Genomic DNA, 21,537 nt, shown 5'->3' on the forward strand with positions numbered 1-21,537 from the left:
TGGCAGTCATGAATAGTGTCGCATGCGAACGCAACGTAGGTAAGGGAAGTCAGGGTAATAGGCTCCACCCAAGAAAAACTTAATTTCGAATTTCTTTGAAAACTGTATTCTAATACACTGACAATATTGTATTTTTTGGTTAACATCCAGAATTCGAACGCAGCTCTGTTTGGAGCTGCGAACTTATTTACACAGTGAGAAAAAATTGCCCAGAAATAAGTATAAAAACTCTCTTGATTTTTTACTCCACATGCAGCAAAATAAATGAGACTTCACAAAGATTATCAATATTAATAGAGTTATACACATTATAATTGATAAAAAATCGCAGTGCGTATCGTACCTTCGTGCTGTGCGTACACGAATTCTCTTTGCTCTTGGATGTTTTCTTAAAAACTACCTAAAGCAGTGCTTTTCAGTGCTACAAAAACAGTACTTTTCAGTGCTAAAATTAAAAACGGTACTTTTCAGTGCTACTAAAACAGTACTTTTCAGTTCTATTTTTTCTACTTTTGATCCCTTTACGATCCTTGTTTGGAACCGTGTCTTCGATCTTTCGTTGGACCCGTTGGCGAAAGCTAGCGGTGGTAATCCTTCTTGGACACCGTCTTGGGAAAAAACCTCTCGAAGGTCACGTCTTCTTATTCACCAAACATGGTTGCAACAACAAATAAAAGGAAGGGTGAATCTCTGAATTCACAACTTCCTTCCAAAAAAGTGGGATTTAAAACTGTCACTAAACGTGGCAAGAATGGAAGAAAGGACGTTTCTCCGGAATGCGAACTTTCTTCCAAGGGTGAAATGAATAATGTTGATAATTGTTTCGAAATGAGCAATCAGCTCGAAGCTCTAAATAAATTTTTCGCACACCAAATCGAAGCAGCCTCTAGCCCAGGCTCTTTGATTCAAGTGAGAAAGCAAAGAGTGCCGCCTATCGTGGTCAGTTGTTCTGAATTTAGGGGATTTAGGCAGTCATCCGTGGTCATTAGGTGTCATCCGTAAGCAAAGATTTCTGACAATTCTAAGGTAACGCAGGTGAGTCAGATGTGAAAATATTGTATAATCTTGGTTCCAAAATACTGCCTTAAAGACCACCAGTTCTCACAGGAAGTCATTCAGACTTCAGAGTTCTGATAATTAACCTGAAGTGTACGATTTGACAGATAACTTTGGATTATTCTAACAATGAACATTGGAAAATTAAAGCTTTTTTGCAATCAAGCTTCCATGCCAAACACTGTCGAATGTTTTTTCAATGTCTAGCAAAGCAAGGTCAGTAGAATAGTAGAAGTAAAATCAAATATGTTAGGCGAAATGGGGGTGAAATGAACACTTTTCATTTTTTTATTTATTATGAAGGTGTCAAATTCTTTCTACATCGATCAGAATTAAAGAAGGATGTTTATGCAATGTAACAAGTTGAAATATTGTGATGGAAATTGAATTTAATTAACATTATTGCAATATTGAAAAATTCAACAACAACAGATGCTGGGGTAAATGAACATGCAGTGGTATGAACACCATTGAAATTAAACGGGTTATTTAGTAGTGGTTATTTGTATGGCTAGTAGTGGTTATTTGTATGGCTATTCATGTTGTGTATTTATTTTTCTTCAGTATACTCTCGGCATCTCAAATAAATTACGGTAGTATTCGCACTGTCCCGGTGTTCATTACCCCATCTAAAGGGTGTCCACGATGAAATTGCCAGACACAAAATTGATTCGCAAAATTCGAGTTTTCATCCGATTGCCATCAAATTTTCAGGGATTGAAAAATAACTATTAAACTTCATTTTACCATTTTACTCGTATTTTATTTACAGTCCATACGCAAATGCCCGCACCTTGGCCTTAGCCCCGGCTAAAAGATTCTGCACAACCTGTGATTCAACCGTTTTTTGCATGTAAACCCATACTTTCTTCAGTTCCACGACTTTCTTCACTACCTTAGGTCGTTTAAGAAGATGCTGCTTCATAATCGCCCAGTACTTCTCGATGGGGCGGAGCTCCGGAATGTTGTGAGAGTTGAACATTTTCGGCACGAAATTGACCTTATTGTCCGCATACCACTTCAGCACGTCCTTGGAGTAGTGGCATGAGGCCAAATCCGGCCAGAAGATTGTTGGGTGAGGGCCTTCAGAAGAGGAGCCGCTTCTGGAGGCACTCTTTCATGTACACCTGTCCGTTCATCGTGTCCTGGGTCACGAAAGCTGCACTCCGCTTTCCGCACGTGCAGATGGCTTGCCAAACCAGGAATTTCTTCGCAAATTTGGACTTCTTCTGATTGCTGACATGCTCCGGAACGCTGAACTTATCCTTGGCCGTGAAAGACAGGTTGCCGGGGATCTGTTTTAAGTCGGCCTTCACATATGTTTCGTCGTCCATGATGCAGCATTCAACTTTCGTCAGCATGTTGAGGTACAACTTCCTGGCACGGATTTTGGCGGACTTTTTCTGCTTCTCGTCGCGATTAGGGGCCTTTTGTACCTTGAACGTTCGAAGACCAGCCTTAGTTTTGGCCTTCTGAACAAAACTTCGGCTTAGGTGCAGGTTCTTAGCCAAATCCCGAACGGAGGCGTTCGGGTTTCGCGGTTACGCGGTTGTGATTTTTGGTGTTGTACGGAATATTTTTTCCTTCACTTCTGGGCTTCCGATCAATCGTTCCTCGAACCGCTTAATCACTCGCGACACCGTGGAATTCGCGATTCCCAACGTTTTAGCGACGGAGAGATGCGAGAGATCCTTGTTCTCGTGATGAATGCGCAAGATTTTATCACGCACGAGCTGTTCTTTCGACTCCATTTCCGCGAGTTTTGATCATAGGACTTTAAAACTTGCAGGATGTAAATAATGCACTATGAACTAAATCAACCCAAATTTTCATTAAATTCTACCCAACGGTTAAAAAGTTAGAGCAATTTCATAGTGTGGCAATTTCATCGTGGACACCCTTTAAAGTGGTTCATTTTACCCCCCAAGGAATCAACATCTTTAAATCATTTATTTTGAAAAAAATGAAGATAAAAATATCAGTTCCCATCTACTAATAAAAAAAAGAAAGATATGATATGCTACGCATTCAGTCGATTTTTGATGGTTTCAGTCATAAAAACCTTAAATCCCACGAGCGAAAATCTACATCATATGAGAAAACAGAGAGACTTACTTTTTTTTTGTTTACTATTTAAGCCTTTGACAGTTCTAGATCGTTCAAGAGTTATCGAAATAGTTCCTTAGTATGAGAATCAAGGATGGTGCTATGTTTTGTATAGATTATAAACGTAATACCGTAAAACACAAACCTGTTCATTTTACCCACAGTTCCCCTACACGTAGAAGTTGATGAGTGGTCGAATGTCCATGTCGGAATCCGCACTGTTCATTGGAAAAAAAAAATGAATTTTCAGTTTACTAATGGAGGAAAGCAAACTAATTGGACGATAGCTAAAAGCTTTTACAGGATTTTTGTCCGGTTTTAAAATTTGGAATTTTTCCATTTGTCAGGAAAATATGCCAACTAAAATCTTGTGTTAAATATATCAACTATGAAAGATTAGCTACTTTCTCGAAGTTTCATAATTAGGATGTAAAAAGTTCTAGCCAGGGGCTTTCATTTTTTTTATTTTTTTAATAATAGTTCTCACTTCCATATCAGTCTACCAGGAATTTTTGAAAATGTTCTCCTGATTGAGAATGGACGAAATCCTGAGTAACTTGATTTCCCATTGGAGTAGTAAGTCTCAAATTAAAACTGTGCACACTTTCGAACTGCATAGCAAGTTTTTGAGTTTTTTAGAAATTAGTTAGTGATAATTTATATTGGCTTCTGAGTTTTTCTTTTCAAAATATTAGATAATTTCCAAAAAGGCTTAGAGGCAGGGTCCAATTGAGACATTTTATTTTTAAAATGTTTGTTTCCTAATTGAGAAAATCGTTTTTTTAGATTCTACCCCATTACCCCGAATGCCATTTCACCGAATGCCATCACCCCGAATTCCATTACCCCGAATGTATCTTTACCCCGAATTCCATCACCCCGAATGCTGTTTCCCCGAATTTTCAATTATATTGACATGATTATATTGATGACGTTTCCCCATGATATTGGGATTCGGGGTAATGTCATTCGGGGTGATGGGTCGTTCGGATTTTTGGAATTCGGGGTAATGGCGTTCGGGTTAATGGGGTAGAATCGTTTTTTTAATTTCTTTCCATAGATCCTGCCTTCTCCTCACGTTTATAAGAAGGATTGAGAGTTCAAGATCATCATCTATAATCACGAATATGAATTTTACTTCACATTTTGATAATTTAAATGTCTTTTGCTTAAAAAATGAAATTTATTAAAGTTTCGAGAGTATTGTTAATATTAAATTTTATTTGCAAAGGAATGCTAATATCAAGATTACTATCAATGTTTGTTTCATATGTACTCCAATCGGCTCGAATGAATCGCTTCATGAGATATTTGAAATGCAGCAGGGACATGATCAGAATCAAAATCAGCATCAGTAACCAGTTGACTACAAAGGTAACTAGAGTCGATTAAGACCAAATCAATCGTAGAAGGCTTTCTAGAAGAGGAAGAGGAAGTAGGCCTACCAGGGTATGGACCTATGAACGGGTTCACTATTTGCCGTTTTAGCGGTGCCGTGTTATTTGTGTGACCATGGAAACCAGTGAATTCGGCACCGCTCAAACGCCAAATTAGTGAACTCGTGCATCGGTCCATTGAATTGAGAAATATCCACGGTATACACAACAAGATAGACTATTTTCACGTGTAAACAACGATTTTCAATAAAAACATGTGTCGTCATTCCTATCGCCAAGCGTGTTGCTAGAAGGATAGTAAAAGAGAGCAGGCTTTGCTTTCTCTTGTACTCGTTCGAGATTGCAATAGGAATGACGTCACTACCAAATGTCATTTTGTGAGCATAATACCTTGTTTCTTTTTATCGTGGGAAATATCCTGAACAGCACTTGTAAAATAAAATTCTACCGGTCGAGTTAATTTGCGAATTATTCCACGAGCGATGTTTAGCAATAAAATCAACAATGACAAAATATTTTGACTTATTGCGAGTCAGTTCAAGTCAGTTTGGAGCAAATTAACTTGCTGTCCAGAGCATTGAAAAGGCAAATAGGCAGCTATTAAAGTATATTTACCAAGATGTGTTTGATGATTGCAACTCCCCACATGTCCGATCAAGTCGATCACTATGATAAACAAAAAAATTTGAATCCCTTTTGAGTTTGGATATAGGTTTCAAATAAGTTTCAGCATTAACTGCTATATATATGGTCAGTTCTTTGTTTTGTTTGTTATTGGTTTATGCGGCAGAAGCATTTCCGGCATTTGGTGTCTTCGGCAAAGTTTTTTGTAACAATGAAGACCATCTACTGACATAAACGGACAGTTCGTAAATCGTCCGCATATGTGGCACCACAATCTAACTTTTTACTGTGACGATTTAGAGACTTGACATGTTCGGCAAAGTTGTTTATTTCGATAAAATAAACAACTCTCTTGAAGACATCAAAATTCCACAGCCTACTGTTTTCAAGTTATTGGCAAAATAAGACCAAATCAGTGAAAAAACGATTTCTTCATAGAATTTGATAATTTTCTTCAGAACCATGTCATATAACTATTTGCTGGCAAAAATAGGACAATCACAAATTCTCATGGCAAAAGTTTAATAATACGACGCTTAAAAATTAAGAAATTATAAAAAAAACTTGAAAAATAGGGCAATTTTTAAACCTAATTACCTCCAAAAGCACAAAATTCGCAAGCTCAAATTTTCAGGCAACAAAGAACAGATAGATGAAACGGATGTCAAAATTTCAGAGAGGTATATTTTGGTGTTTTTGAGGTATTTCCATTTTTTACAATGATTATATTACTCCAATACAGTTAAATTTCCATGAGTTTAAGACGAGCTTTCCATGACTTAAAGAAATAACGAGTCATGGAACAAACATTTTTAGAAAACTGTTTAAATAAGCCATCATAGTAGCCATGAAATTCAGTTTTAGAGCGTTTAAATGAGTTGATATCGAGTAATGTAGATGAAAAAGTATGATAAAACTGGACACATATATGTTTATCTTCAATGATTCAAATGATACAGTATGCCATGAAAAATTTGATCAGTTGCCAGTTAATTGTTGTGATCATGGCCCAAGGTGAGAAATTTAATTTGTGAATGTAAAACAATCAAATTTGAGAAATTTATTTTGTGATTGTCGAAAAATCAAATTATGAAATATATGCCTGTCAATATCTCTAAATACTAAAATTTCAGAGCGCACGATCTCTTGTCATGAGCTTGAAAATATGATTTTAAGCGGGGAGAACGTGAACCCTTGAATGTTTTGGAACAGAGGATTCAGATCAAATGTATCAATTGGAAGATTCCTTCGATTTTGAGAACTGTTTAGTTGTTACAGCTTAAATATGTATTTAAATTCCGATGCTTTGTTTAAATGGAAAGCTTCCAAAAACTGTAACAGATGAATTCCAGATTAAAACCAAAGCCAGCTTGTACTATAGGCAGATATAATAATTTCATGATATAATAAAATACATTTTTTCCTTTCACTTTAAATTACACTTAAATATTTGCGACGAAAATATTACTCGAGTTATGAAAAGAAAACCGTAGAAAAATGAAAAAATCTCAAGAACACCAAAATATACCTCTGTAATTTTGACATCCATTTCATCTAGTATTGTTCTTTGTTGCCTGAAAATTTAAGCTTGCGATTTTTTGCGCTTTTGGAGATATTAAGGTTTGAAAATTGGTCTATTTTTCAATTTTTTTTATTATTTCTTTATTTTTAAGCGTTGTATTATTTATTTAAATCCATAATGAACTTGCATTATATTTTTGTGAAAATTAGAAGAAAAAACCGTGGAAGGCTTTAAAATTGATAGAGATATCATATAGAATGATCGAATTTTGTAAAAAAAAACTTGTTGTCTTTTAAATAATGTAATGGCCTGTTTTACCCCGAAATCACACTTCACACCTTGTTCCCCTACGATTTGCTTAAGTTCCAATCGGATTCAATCGCTCAAACGTTTGTCCTGTTGCTGCCTTACAATACGTTCGTGTTGCCGTGCCGTGAAAGGATGTGACGAAGAACGTGAGTGAGAAAAGTGGGAACCCTCCAAACGGCAAACGATAGCCAAGCCATGCGACGAAGGAGACATTTACGATCCAACCGATAACGAGGTATAGGGTCTTGTTGGCTTTGCGGCCTTATGATGTGGTTGGGGATGGTTCGGTTTTCCCAGGAATTTCCCGTGGCTGACAATGAGCAGCCGGCATAAAAGTGGCATGTAACTTGGGTAAACGTTTTCTTTTGCAGGATGTGTCACATGGTCTGGTGAGTGCTATCGAAGCGATTTGTTTAAACGGACTGTTGACTGGCGGTGTTAGTGTATCGCACTGAGGATAGGTCATCTTTATGTGACAACAAGTAGTTGACAGATGATGCGTCTCGCCAAATTAAAGTAAATATATTCATTTTTAACACAATGATGGTCCACAATAACGAAAATTCAATCTTTGATAATGAACAGTTCGGATTCCGACATGGACATTCGACCACTCATCAGTTTTTTACGTGTAACAAATTTATGTGTTCCAACAAATCTGTAGGCTATTCTACTGGTGTTGCTCTTCTAGACATAGAAAAAAACCTACGACAGTGTTTGACATGAAGGCTTGTACAGTTAAATAATTGTCATGTTATTGTTAATTCCCACCTAAGGAATCTTTCTGTTTTAAGGTTTTGAAGTGTTGAAATTTATAACATACTAGTGGTCCCGACAAACTTCGTTTTGTTATAAAGAAGGCTGTTTACAAATGACATACAATCTCCCATACAAAACAACAGATTAGTTTTCAGGCGTTTTTCCAGTTTTTCCGGAGAATTTTCCAAAACTTTTCCTTCACACAAACACGTCGGAACACATGAAGAATGCAAAAGTGGAAGAATCATGTAAGTCCATTGGCCCGTTCTCAAATCATTTCGTGACATACAAACACCGTTCCATTTTTATTTATATAGAAGATAGAAGATATAACAGCATAAAGGCTTGCCTGTAAAATTAAAAACTTTAAGGCAGCATTTTCGAACTAATATTACACAATATTCTCACATTTAAGTTACCGCAAGGATATCAAAAACTTTATTTGCTGATGATAAAGGGCTCTCCGCCAAAGGACGAAGCCAGCGTGTCATCTGTAGTAGATTGCAAAAAAGATTGAATATTTTTCCTTCATACTTGCAAAAATGAAAGATTTCTCTTAATGCTTCCAACTTATAATATCTCCTCATAAACCAAAAGCTCTATATTCGAAACCTTCAATTAGACATATTGTTACAATGGACTCAATATCTTCATCCACATTAACAGAAAATCAAAACTTTGTCTTAAGAATAAGCTTTTGATATTCAAACAAATTTTCAGGCCGGCCATGTTGTATGCTGAACCAATATGGACTAGCTGTTGTAATACAAGGAAGAAAACTCTGCAGAGGATTCATAATAAAATTTTGAAAATGAGTTTGAAGCTCCCTTCCTGGTATAATACTAATGAGTTACATAGAATATCCAATGTTGAACCATTGGAACAAATGTCGATTAAAATTTTTAATGATTTTTGACAAAAATCGTTGCAATCTTCTATTGCAACACAGAACACCTAGACATTAGAAATGAATGTAATGTTTGGAATGATACTTATTGAGATTAAAAAAAATACTCTGACAAAAGCTTAAAAAACAAACTTTTGCGGTTTCTATTTTGTATAGTTTTGGGTTTGGCCTTTTTTTAGTATTAGTTTTGTGGGGATTCCATATTATTTTATCAAAATTTGAAAGGTTTTCATACTGAAAATATTCGGCTCCATGAAGCCACTAAACTACCAATTTATCTATGTCATATGTGGCACCATTACTTCATTCACGAGGATGAAGTCACAACCCTCTCTTTGCGTAGGGTAATTTGATACACAAAAATAAGCACGAACCTTTCACAGTAACTACAAAGAAAACGATTTGTTTGCTTTCTGAGTTGCATGCATGTTTGTTCGATCAAGCTGTGTTATCGTTTAATCTCAACCACACACGCTTCCAAGAAACCATTTCTTGCACATTTCTTGAGAAACTACCACCGAATCCATTGATCTTGGAAAATGAAAAATAAGTAATCAAATTTCATGCGTTCGAATGAATTTGTTTTGTTTTTTTTTTATAAAATCATTCATAAAGTATGCATTCAACCAATTGTCGCAACTATGATTGTGTGTTCAATTTATTGATACTTACTGAGAACAGTACGCATCGTACCTTCGTGCTATGCGTACACGATTTCTTTCTGCTCTTGGAATTTTTTTTGACTACCTGAAGCAATTTACCAGTACTTTTCAGTGCTAAAATAAAACAAACGGTACTTTTCAGTGCTACTAAAACAGTACTTTTCAGTACTTTTTTTTCTACTATTGATCCTTTTACGATCCTTGTTTGGACCCGTGCCTTCGATATTTCGTTGGACCCGTGCCTTCGATATTTCGTTGGACCCGTAAGCGAAAGGTAGCGGCAGTAATCCTTCTTGAACAACGTCTTGAAGCACAATGTTTTTACTTATGACGACAAAACTGAACGTTTGTTCAAAGTCGTCTTGAAAGGTCTCTCAAGTGACTAAGGACTGTTCATTTTATAAAGTGGATACCTTGTGCATGATGTATCTTTTTAATTTATCTATGAAATTTCAATCGGTTTTCTGCACATCGTTCGACTAGTATTGTGCAAAGTTGTGATAACAAAAATTTTCCGAAATAATAATTTCACACGAATATGGAACAAAGATTAGATCGGTCGATTTTTGAGGATTGTCAAAATCAATGATTGTTAGAAATTGGCTGGAAAATTCGACAATTTATATTTTTTATTTTCATAAAAGGCTTGTTATTCGAAAACATCATCAATCAGAAGCCTGATGGAATCAAGTAATTTTTGGAGCATCAATTCTACAGATATAACAAAATCTTTTTTTCCCCTATAATTTTTAGAGAATCATTTTATTAAATTTGAAGGGAATTCATATGAGTAGATTTTTTTGGTTAAAAGTACGTCCTGACGGAAGTGCAAAATAGTATTAATATGATCAGTGCGCATCGTACCTTCGTGATGTGCGTACACGAATTCTCTCTGCTCTTGGAAGTTTTCTTAAAAACTACCTAAAGCAATAAAACAGTACTTTTCAGTGCTACACAAACAGTACTTTTCAGTGCTAAAATTAAAAACGGTACTTTTCAGTGCTACTTAAACAGTACTTTTCAGTACTATTTTTTCTACTATTGATCCCTTTGCGATCCTTGTTTGGACCCGTGCCTTCGATTTTTCGTTGGACCCGTTGGCGAAAGCTAGCGGTGGTAATCCTTCTTGGACACCGTCTAGGGAAAAAACCTCTCGAAGGTCACGTCTTCTTTCGTTTATTAACTAAACATGGTATCAACAACAAACAAAAGGAAGGGTGAATCTCTGAATTCACTACTTCCTTCCAACAAAGTGGGTTTTAAAACTGTCACTACACGTGGCAAGAATGGAAGAAAGGACGTTTCCCCGGAATGCGAACTTTCTTCCAAGGGTGAAATGAATAATTGTATCGAAATGAGCAATCAGTTCGATGCTCTAGACAAATTTTCCGAACACCAAATCGAAGCAGCCTCTAGCCCAGGCTCTTTGATTCAAGTGAGGAAGCAAAGAGTGCCGCCTATCGTGGTCAGTTGCTCCGAATTTGGGGGATTTAGGCAGGAGATCTTGAACTCCATTATGGGAATCAAGGTTTCCTTCCAAATCGCAAAGAAAGGAGACTGTCGCGTTTTGCCGGAAACTCTTAAAGATCGTGAACTTCTTCTCAAACATCTTGAAGAGACGAAGCACAATGTTTTTACTTATGACGACAAAACTGAACGTTTGTTCAAAGTTGTCTTGAAAGGTCTCTCAAGTGACTATAAATCACCTGAAGAGTTAAAAAATGGAATAAATGATATACTTGGATTTTCCCCAGTCCAAGTAATCATTATGAAAAAGAGAACCCAATCTGGCATTGTTCGGAAAGGGCTTTCTCAAGAATTTTATTTAGTTCACTTTAACAAAAAAGAACTAAATAATATTAAAGCTTTAGAAAAAGCAAAACTTTTGTTTGATGTCCGTGTGACATGGGAACATTTCCAGAAACCTGGAGGAAGTTACGAGAACCCCATTCAGTGCCGTCGGTGCCAAAAGTGGGGTCATGGTACAAAAAATTGCCGTATGGATGCTAAATGCATAACTTGCGGAGGTTCTTCTCACGCCAAAGACGTCTGTCCAGTGAAGGAAGATACCACCAAATTCATATGCTGTAATTGCGGGGCTAACCATAAGTCCAATTTTTGGAATTGTCCTTCACGCAAAAGGGTCATTGAGGCTCGTGCCAGGCAGATGAAAGATAATATCCGTTACGATAACGGTCGTTTACGGAATTTGCCTGGTAGAGTATCGAACAATGCTCATTTTTCAGTTAACGATCGCTTGATCATGAATCATACCCATCAGGAAGATCATAATCATGCTCATTCACAAACTAATTTTAATCCGTCGGGTAGCCGTTCGAATCTTCTAATTTCGAATGTATCTACCCACGGTAAATCCTTTGCCGATATCGTAGCAGGAAATTCGAACTCCTCCCCTATTCGATTCATGGGTACCCATTCTACTTGTTTCAAATCAAATGGAAAAAACCCTACCGCCACAGGTAACTCCGCTTCTTCGTCTACCGAAAATTCCAATGGGAAATCATCAGATGATATGTCTGCCTCTGATTTTAATTTTCTAACTGAACAATTGAATCTAATGATTGATGCAATGTTCAAAGCCATCACTATGACTGAAGCAGTCCAAGTTGGTGTAAAATTTACAAATCAAATTGTTATTGGATTACGTTTTTCTAATGGATCCAAATAATAATTTAAATATTTTAAATTGGAATGCTCGTTCTCTGAATGGTAAAGAGGACGAGCTGTTTAATTTTTTACGGTTAATAACGTGCATATAGCAGTTATTACCGAAACGTATTTAAAACCTGGATCTAAACTCAAAAGAGATCCTATCTTTTTTGTTTATCGTAATGATCGACTTGATGGGGCATGTGGGGGAGTTGCAATCATCATTCATAGGCGTATAAAACATCAACTGTTTTCATCATTTGAAACTAAAGTTTTTGAAACTTTAGGTGTTTCTGTTGAAACACAGTTTGGTAAATATACTTTCATAGCTGCCTATTTGCCTTTTCAATGCTCTGGGCAGCAAGTTAATTTGCTCCAAACTGACTTGCGTAAATTGACTCGCAATAAGTCAAAATTTTTTGTCATTGGTGACTTTAATGCCAAACATCGGTCATGGAATAATTCTCAAAGTAATTCCAACGGCAGAATTTTATTTGATGAGTGCTCTTCAGGATATTTCTCAATTCAATACCCTGATAGCCCCACATGTTTTTCCTCTTCTAGAAATCCATCTACGATTGATTTGGTCTTAACCGACTCTAGTCATCTTTGTAGCCAACTGATTATTATCTTAAATCTAAATTATCTAAAATCTTGAAAAAACCTCAGAAGCCATTACCGGCATTGAAAGAGGAAAACAAATTATTATTAACTAATTGCGAAAAAGCTCAAAAACTTGCTATGCAGTTTGAAAGTGCGCACAATTTTAATTTAGGACTTACTAGTCCAATTGAAAATGAAGTAACTCAGGAGTTCGAAAATATTCTCAATCAAGAGAACGTTTTCGAAAATGCCTGGGAGACTGATTTGGAAGAAGTGAGAACTATTATTAAAAAATTCAAAAACATGAAAGCTCCTGGCGATGATGGTATTTTCTACATCCTCATCAAGAAACTTCCAGAAAGTAGCTTATCATTTTTAGTTGATATATTTAACAAATGTTTTCAATTAGCATATTTTCCTGACAAATGGAAAAATGCTAAGGTTGTTCCAATTTTAAAACCAGACAAAAATCCTGCAGAAGCTTCTAGCTATCGTCCAATCAGTTTGCTTTCCTCCATCAGTAAACTTTTTGAAAAGGTTATTTTGAACAGAATGATGGCCCACATCAACGAAAATTCAATTTTTGCCAATGAACAGTTCGGATTCCGCCATGGACATTCGACCACTCATCAACTTTTACGTGTAACAAATTTGATCCGTTCCAACAAATCTGAAGGCTATTCTACTGGTCTTGCTCTTCTAGACATAGAAAAAGCATTCGACAGTGTTTGGCATGAAGGTTTGATTGTAAAATTGAAAAACTTTAATTTTCCAACATACATTGTTAGAATAATTCAGAGTTATCTGTCAAATCGTACACTTCAGGTTAATTGTCAGAACTCCAGATCTGAAAGACTTCCTGTAAGAGCTGGTGTTCCTCAAGGCAGTATTTTGGGACCAATATTATACAATATTTTCACATCTGACTTACCTGAGCTACCTCAGGGATGTCAAAAATCTTTGTTTGCGGATGACACAGGCCTCTCCGCCAAAGGACGAAGCCTGCGTGTCATCTGTAGTCGATTGCAAAAAAGTTTGGATATTTTTTCTTCATACTTGCAAAAATGGAAGATTTCTCCTAATGCTTCCAAAACTCAACTAATAATATTCCCACATAAACCAAAAGCTCTTTATTTGAAACCTTCAAGTAGACATGTTGTCACGATGAGAGGGGTTCCAATAAATTGGTCAGATGAAGTTAAGTATCTAGGGCTCATGCTAGATAAGAATTTAACTTTCAAAAATCACATTGTGGGCATTCAAGCCAAATGTAACAAATATGTAAAATGTCTCTATCCCCTTATTAATAGAAAATCAAAACTTTGTCTTAAGAACAAGCTTTTGATATTCAAACAAATGTTCAGGCCAGCCATGTTGTATGCTGTACCAATATGGACTGGTTGTTGTAATACCAGGAAGAAAGCTCTGCAGAGAATTCAAAATAAAATTTTGAAAATGATTCTGAGGCTTCATCCCTGGTATAGTACCAATGAGTTACATAGAATATCCAATGTTGAAACATTGGAACAAATGTCAAATAAAATAATTAATAATTTCAGGCAAAAATCGTTACAATCTTCTATTGCCACGATTAATGCGTTATATGTTTAGGTTAAGTTAGGTTAAGTATATTAAAAACATTTTTTTTTTCTCTTATAAGCAGGTGAAATCAACTCACCTGTAAAAAAACTGAACTGCTACGGCAAATGAAATGTAATATGTTGTTAACAAAATGTTAATTAAATCTTAAATTTGTTTTACCAAATTAGGATGATAGTGTTGTCTAATAACACAGAACACCTAGATATAAGAAATGAATGTAATGTTTGGAATGATACCAATAAAGATATTAAAAATAAAAAAGTAATAATATGAAAAATAACTGACGCCTTCATAGAGTTACTTATTTAGTCACACGTCACATTTAAAGCACAATAGAAACACAATTGCTTTATTCTTAGAAGACCTTTAAAAGTACATTGACAATCAACAAAATTGGCAACACTGCTGTAATTAAATCGATATTATTTTCCACATATTATTTTCATAATATGTTATTCTTAGATTACCAATTGAAGTATTCGGAGAAAACCGTTATCAATTTGCTGTGATTCGATAAATATGCGCACATGATTTCAAAAGTATGAGACTATTTAGTAAAACAACCATAAACAGTAAAATTTATACTTAAGACTGTGGTTAAAACTCACGATTAAGCTCTCGTTTATCCAAATATAGTTTTTTTTAGTAATCCAAACTAGTTTTGAACACGCTTTTTACTTTTTTCTTTTGCTGGGAGTGAAAGGATGGTGCATCAGAAAATTTGGCCATAAATGGGTAAATCACTGAAGTTACCTAATGTCAGAGAATTGTGGAATATAATTGTTTTTTTTAAGCTCTACCTTTAGAAGAATAGTAAAGGATACAAACATCCAATTTGTTCATAAAAATTAAGATTTTTGTGTTGCGAAAAATAATGTTAAACTTTAACGAACAACTTTTTTTAGGAGTTTTTGGAAAAACTATTTAGCTCTTCAACCGAAAGCATTTTCTAAGATCTTATATTTTCATAGCATTGAAGAATAATAGTTGAACAATGCACAGAAAACTGATTATGATTTTATCAATAAATAAAAGATAAAGCATAAACAAAGTGTTCACTTTATAAAATGTACACTCCTTATATGTCACCTGAAGAGATCAAAAATGGAATAAATGATTAACTTGGATTTTCCCCATTACAAGTAATCATTATGAAAAAAAAGAACCCAATCTGGCATTCTTTGGGAAGGGCTTTCTCAAGAATATGATTTAGTTCACTTTAACAAAAAAGATCTAAATAATATTAAAGTTTTGGAGAAAGGAAGATGTCCGTGTGATATGGGAGCATTTCCAGAACCCCATTCAGTGCCGGCGGTGCCAAAAGTGAGGTCATGGAACCAAATCATTGCCGTATGGATGCTAAATGCATAAGTTGCGGAGGTTCTTCTCACGCTAAGGACGTCTGTCCTGTGAAGGATGATACCACAAAATTCATATGCTCGAATTGCGGGGGCCCTTATAAATCTTACTTTTGACATTGCCCTTCGAGTAGGCGAGTCTTCGAGGCTCGTGTCAGGCAGATGAACGGTAATGTCCGTTACGATAACGGTCATTTCCGGAATTCCCTTGGCAGAGTATCGAACAATGCTCATTTTTCAGTTTAAAATCGCTTGATTATGAATCATACCCATCAGGAAGACTAATTTTATTCCGTCGGGTAGCAGTTCGAATCTTTTAATTTCGAATGGATCTACCCAAGGAAAATCCAATGCCGATGTCGTAGCAGGTAATTTGGACTCCACCCCTTTTCATACTATGAGTAACCGTTCTAATTGTTTCTAACAAATAATAACACACATATAGCAGTTATTACTGAAACCTATTTAAAACCTGGATCCATACTGAAAAAAGATCCTAACTTTTTTTGTTTATCGTGATGATCGACTTGATGGGGCATGTGGGGGAGTTACAATCATCATTCTTAGACGTATGAAACATCAACTGTTTTCGTCATTTGAAACTATAGGTGTTTCTGTTGAAACACAGCTTGGTAAATATACTTTCATAGCTGCTTATTTGCCTTTTCAATGCTCTGGACAGCAAGTTAATTTGCTCACAACACTACTGATTCGCGAATTTGTCCATCTTTCTCTTCCGGATTCTCTTCCGCCAAGTCTCGGGTGGAAAGGTTTGGGTTATTCTTAAAGTCGCAGTGAAGATGTTTCGTAGCATTAAAAGTTCGACATAGTTTGTAGGATACTGACAATTTGTAAGATCGGAAAAAGAAAATGAGCATGACAAGCATAAGTTTTGGAGGAGACTTGGATCAACGATGTAGAGGGGCCCCTTGATTATCCTTAATTTTTTATATTTTAGAGCTAGGCTTAGAGTGGACTGAGGGCCTCGGGAGACCGTAGCTTTAAACCCCTAAATTTCGGAGATCTTCGAAAACAAATGTTTTGTAATTTATTTTTCTTGTTAATGTTGCACGCATGAGCAAAATGAGTGTTCTATTAGCATAAAACGACCGGGCCGTAGATACTTAAGTAGGCTTAGGTACCAATTTTGAACATGTTGAGGCTGATAAAGGCTTTGAATGCATGATTTTTTATATCTATATAATACTTCATGAATTCTATTCTTCAATCAAATCTACTTTGTACACATATTCTTACGATCTGAATCATTCTGTCTTCACAAGGTAATATGATTGACTTCTCTTCATCGATCCTCTCTTCTATGAATAAAGGTGACAAGATGCAAGTATGTCAGCATTTTTCCACCTCAAGACGCAAGATTCCATCGCTTCCAAGCGGTCTGGAGTGAGAAATCGATCATGCGACTCACGCCCTTATTCCAGCGCACGCTTGAATTCAACGTTTGAGATGTTTTCAAAATCATGAATTTTGTAGAATGAGTAAGCCAAAGATTTTTTATTTACTATTTTGGTTGATGTAAATAATAATTTTCCTTCATGTCCGATACCACTTGGGAGGCTCAAGGCTGCAAAAAATATGTAGGGTAAAAAAAAAATAAAACACAAAAAAGTTTATTTTACAAATTTTAATGTTATTTTATAATTTTGAACAGTGACTGTAAATCGAAATTCCTTCAGGTATATTTTTTTTCAAATATCCAAAAATACCTACCAGAAATTATATAAATTTATTCTCGGGTGACCTTAGTTGACCCGGCAAACGTTGCACTGCCTAGTATGCTATTTTACAGTCTGCTTTGCAAAAATCTCCATACAAAACGTTAATTCTTTAATTCAAGCTTCCCGATGAATTTCAATAAAATGTATTCTCCACAGACAGCTCGCAGCCCTAATGCAATGCAACAGCGAAAGAATTGTAAAAATCCATTGATCTGTTCTCAAGCTATTTCATGACATACAAAAACCACTCAATATTTATTTATATACATGGATAGATAGATTACGCCATGTATTTTACCAACTTTTTTTTATAAAACGTATATCAAAGATTTAGTTGAAAAAACGAGAATACATTTTTAAGGATTCTTTCAGGATTTTTTGCTGAAATTCTAACTGTATTTCTTCAGAACCAACATGAGCAAAAAAAATACAGGAAACAGTTTTCAGTTCTTTCATGTAGAAACTCTACAGAATATTCTAAGCAATGACACCAGGAATATTTCTAGTAAGGTACAGTGGGGGAAGTGTATCAGTGGGGTAAGTGGATCATTCGTCAATATTAAGCATAAATACTGGAATAAGATAAATGTTTTTGCATCATTGCTTCGATTTAGGCTATCTTCTTACGTCCATACTGATACTATTGCAAAACTAATACTACATGTACACTTACACAAGCAAACTTGTTAGCTGCAAAAAATAATTAATTTTACAATTGTTTTCCATAAATCAAATATCCATTGTATCTCTATCTAAAATCGAATACTATTAGTTTTTTCGACATATGGTGAGCATTTCAGTTCTAATTGAATGAATCACAATGAAAAATATGTGATTTTTATAAATAAATACAGATGTTTTTGACATGGTACACGTACCCCTACTTTTTAATGGGGTGGGGTAAGTGGATCAAGTAGTATTATCATTTATTGGTAGTTTAATAAGTTTAATAAGTTTAACTGTCTAAGTTTAACTGTCCACAAATGTTGTTTTCCTTTTATTTTTTGCATTCCCAGCTTAAATTTGTCAAATTGACCATAGAGAATTTGAATTAATCCACCTTAAATGTTTTTTAACATTCCTGGTATAAACAAATATAAAAAAATAATAATTTCACACTAAACTTTTCGTGGTTTATCTAAGCTGAGTTGCAAAAGAGCAAAATATGTCAAATCTCCAATTGAAAGCATATTATCGTACCTTATTTGACCATATAAATTAATGTAGACAGATGATACAAACATGTTCATAAATAGAATAAAAAAAATTCAGTTTGTTATTCAAGAATAAATGTAACTAATATTTTCAAACTACGAGTATTTTTCGAAAACATTGTTAGGTATAACCCTACAGTACTTCTGTATAACTTATGTGTATAAATGGATGATTTTTCTTCAAATTATTATAGTTATAATGTTTTGTTTTGTTGTTCGAATTAGTTTAAACTAATGTATACATATTTTCCAATATATTTCGATTAAATAAAGATACTTTTTAATTTTGAAGTATTAAAATGTACCGTTACCAGCACTAATAGCAAGAACGAGAGTAATATCATTCTGGCTATACATAATTACATCACATTTGTTTTGAGAACAGATTTTTTCTATAAGTGATCCACTTACCCCACCATGGTGGGGCAAGTGGATAATTTGGCGCAAATTTTCAAGTTCCTCATACTCAATTCAAAACAATCAGAAAAATCGAAATAATCGATGATTTGAAGTTTAAGAATTTAAGAAAAGTAAGGAAGCGTCTGGAATAAGAATCATGGGAAGTCCACACATTTCCATTTATTTAAAATTATTCATGTTGAAAGCTAAGAGTCTTCAAGGCTCGATTACGCGGAGGAATCAAACAAACTGATTTATTTTATATGCTTTTTGATGAGTTACACTTCACTGAGGCCGTAATATGAATCAAAACGGTACGAAACTTTCTTCCAAATGTTCGGTAATAAAAGTCATATTTTGCATATCCTCTCTACGCCACTACTTTTGCCGATCCATCTGTGCTACTAATCAGGATTATCGATCACTGCGCCCAAGATTTGCTGACGTAGCTCTTCTTGTCTCGAATGCATCTTGAAAACTACTTGGAAGATCGCGATAAAATTTTGCACACATAAACATAACACTCCAAAGCAGTATTACCCAAAATTTCATTATTTTTACCCATGCGATTAATAGTGACACCCAAAACAAAGTGTCGCATATTTCCGAGTCTAATCTTTAGTATGATTACTTCTAAACTTTCGCACCATCGCTCCTGTTAAGCACACCCGCTGCTGCGCTACGGTTCCGAAACCTTCAGTACATCGAAAAGTATGCGTGTACTTCCGATGAAGTTGAGAGATTTGCAGTTCCACGTATCGAGTTTCTATTCGCTAGTCCATTTCCGTCACAGTAGTCTTTGCCGATTGTTTCGGTCCGTATTCTGTCGTTGACGTTCCTGTGCTGATGTATTATTACGGCTGTTTTGCAGGGCCTGTCACCAACCCCCTAGATTTCCGGAGGACCATTCCTCTTAAATGTTCGGAGGGTCATAGTACACAGTTTAACTTAAAGTCCTTCTCTGGCACTCGGACGATGATCAGCCGCCCCTGACATGGGGAACAAACGCTGTTGTGAGCCGCTCCTAACATGGACGATTCGGGTTAGCAGAAGCATAACCCCCCTTCCCTGTCAGCATACGACCATAATTCCCATCGGTGTTGATTACCCAATCTTCTCTAAGGTCTATTTTATTCCTGCAGGTACGCAAGGTACCAATGATACGCCATGTCCAGCATTTACTGTGCCAGGTATAATATACACTTTTGTCCGTATCTCTGTGATTACTTGTCTATTCGAAATTTTCTACGGCTCAATCAAAATGCGATGAGCTATTCTTATTTCGTTAGTTTTTTTTGTTTAGTTTTGATTTGAAGATGTTACATTTTTCATAAGATACACATTAAAAGTATGCAGAGAATATTGATTATGCTTTTACATTTGAAAATAATCCTCACATAATTTCAATTAGATATAAAAATCATTCACTGGAATTCAATAAACATAATAAAGAATATAAATTCTAACTGTAAGATATTTGTTGAATATAACCGGACATAATATAACTGTTTTGTTATAAGTCATATTTTCTACTGAACGTCTCAAACATTATGGGTTCATTCACTTATTTCATAACGCCAAAAATGACCATTTTTGAAACCCACCCACCCTCTCGTAACGATTACTGTATGAATCTTATAACATTTTGTATGAGCCGTAACACATGTGGACACCCACCCACCACCTATAGCGTAATACAATTTGTGAATGAGCTCGACAGTCAGAAATTTGTATTAATTCACAATGGAAAGTAGGAATTATGGGCAATATTGAAGATTCTTCATTTGGATTTGCAGTAAACAAGAACATCCCATTAATTCGGTCTCCTACAAAATAGAAGCCGATAAGTTCCTCTAGGACCATTTGATAGAATAAAGTATAACTGAGAGGTGTCATTTATTACAGCCATCAAGATGTAATATGAAGCTTCAAAACGACATTCGCTGTTCATTTCCCATCGTCATCATGAGCATCGTTACCAGATTTATAACTCTTCTTGGAAGGGCTCACCTGCATTGAGTTTTCCTGCATTCGCCTTCGAGCCATCTCGAGGATGATTCGCTGTCGGAGCACATCCAAAGGATTCACTATCGACAGCGACGCTTTTGTCCTTTTGGCGGGGGCAACCAAACTATTGTCTTGTGGCTGGAATGGAACAAGAAGATTGAAGGTAAATGAATACTGTGATTGAAGACGGATGTCGTTGTTGTTTTTGTGATTTATAAAAAGGTCGTAGAAAAAATTAACGATTTCATTTCAGCATTTTCTTTAATGGGTTTAAAACTTGGTGTCCTTAGCAAATATGCATTTAGCATCCATACGGCAATGTTTGGTAGCATGACTTCACTTTTGGTACCAGCGGCACTGAGTAAAGTGCTGAAAATTGCTTCAAGCTTTCTAAACTGTTCTAATGTTAAATGGGCATGAAAAGTAATCTTTGTCTTTTCAAATACTCTGACCATTTAATGCAAACAATAGAAAAACAAATGTTCACAGCTCTCAGGTATCATATAACAGTGAAAGCAATCACAATGATTTCCATATTAAAATATTTCTCAATGCAAATGCAGATTGATTAATTTTCCGCCTGTATGCCCAGATTTATCACAG

At 35.5% G+C, this 21,537-nt stretch overlaps 1 protein-coding gene across 2 annotated transcripts in view; it reads right to left on the reverse strand.

The window, feature by feature from the left end:
• Positions 1-21,537, reverse strand: part of LOC5572570 — a 319,211-nt gene that overhangs the window by 65,839 nt on the left and 231,835 nt on the right. For both annotated transcript variants that reach the window (XM_021848886.1, XM_021848885.1), the window contains exon 3: positions 20,938-21,072. In XM_021848886.1, the coding sequence (XP_021704578.1) occupies positions 20,938-21,072 (135 nt within the window). The remainder of the gene's footprint in view (positions 1-20,937; positions 21,073-21,537) is intronic.

This window comes from Aedes aegypti, chromosome 3, assembly GCF_002204515.2.
Source record: "Aedes aegypti strain LVP_AGWG chromosome 3, AaegL5.0 Primary Assembly, whole genome shotgun sequence".
NCBI lineage: Eukaryota > Metazoa > Arthropoda > Insecta > Diptera > Culicidae > Aedes > Aedes aegypti.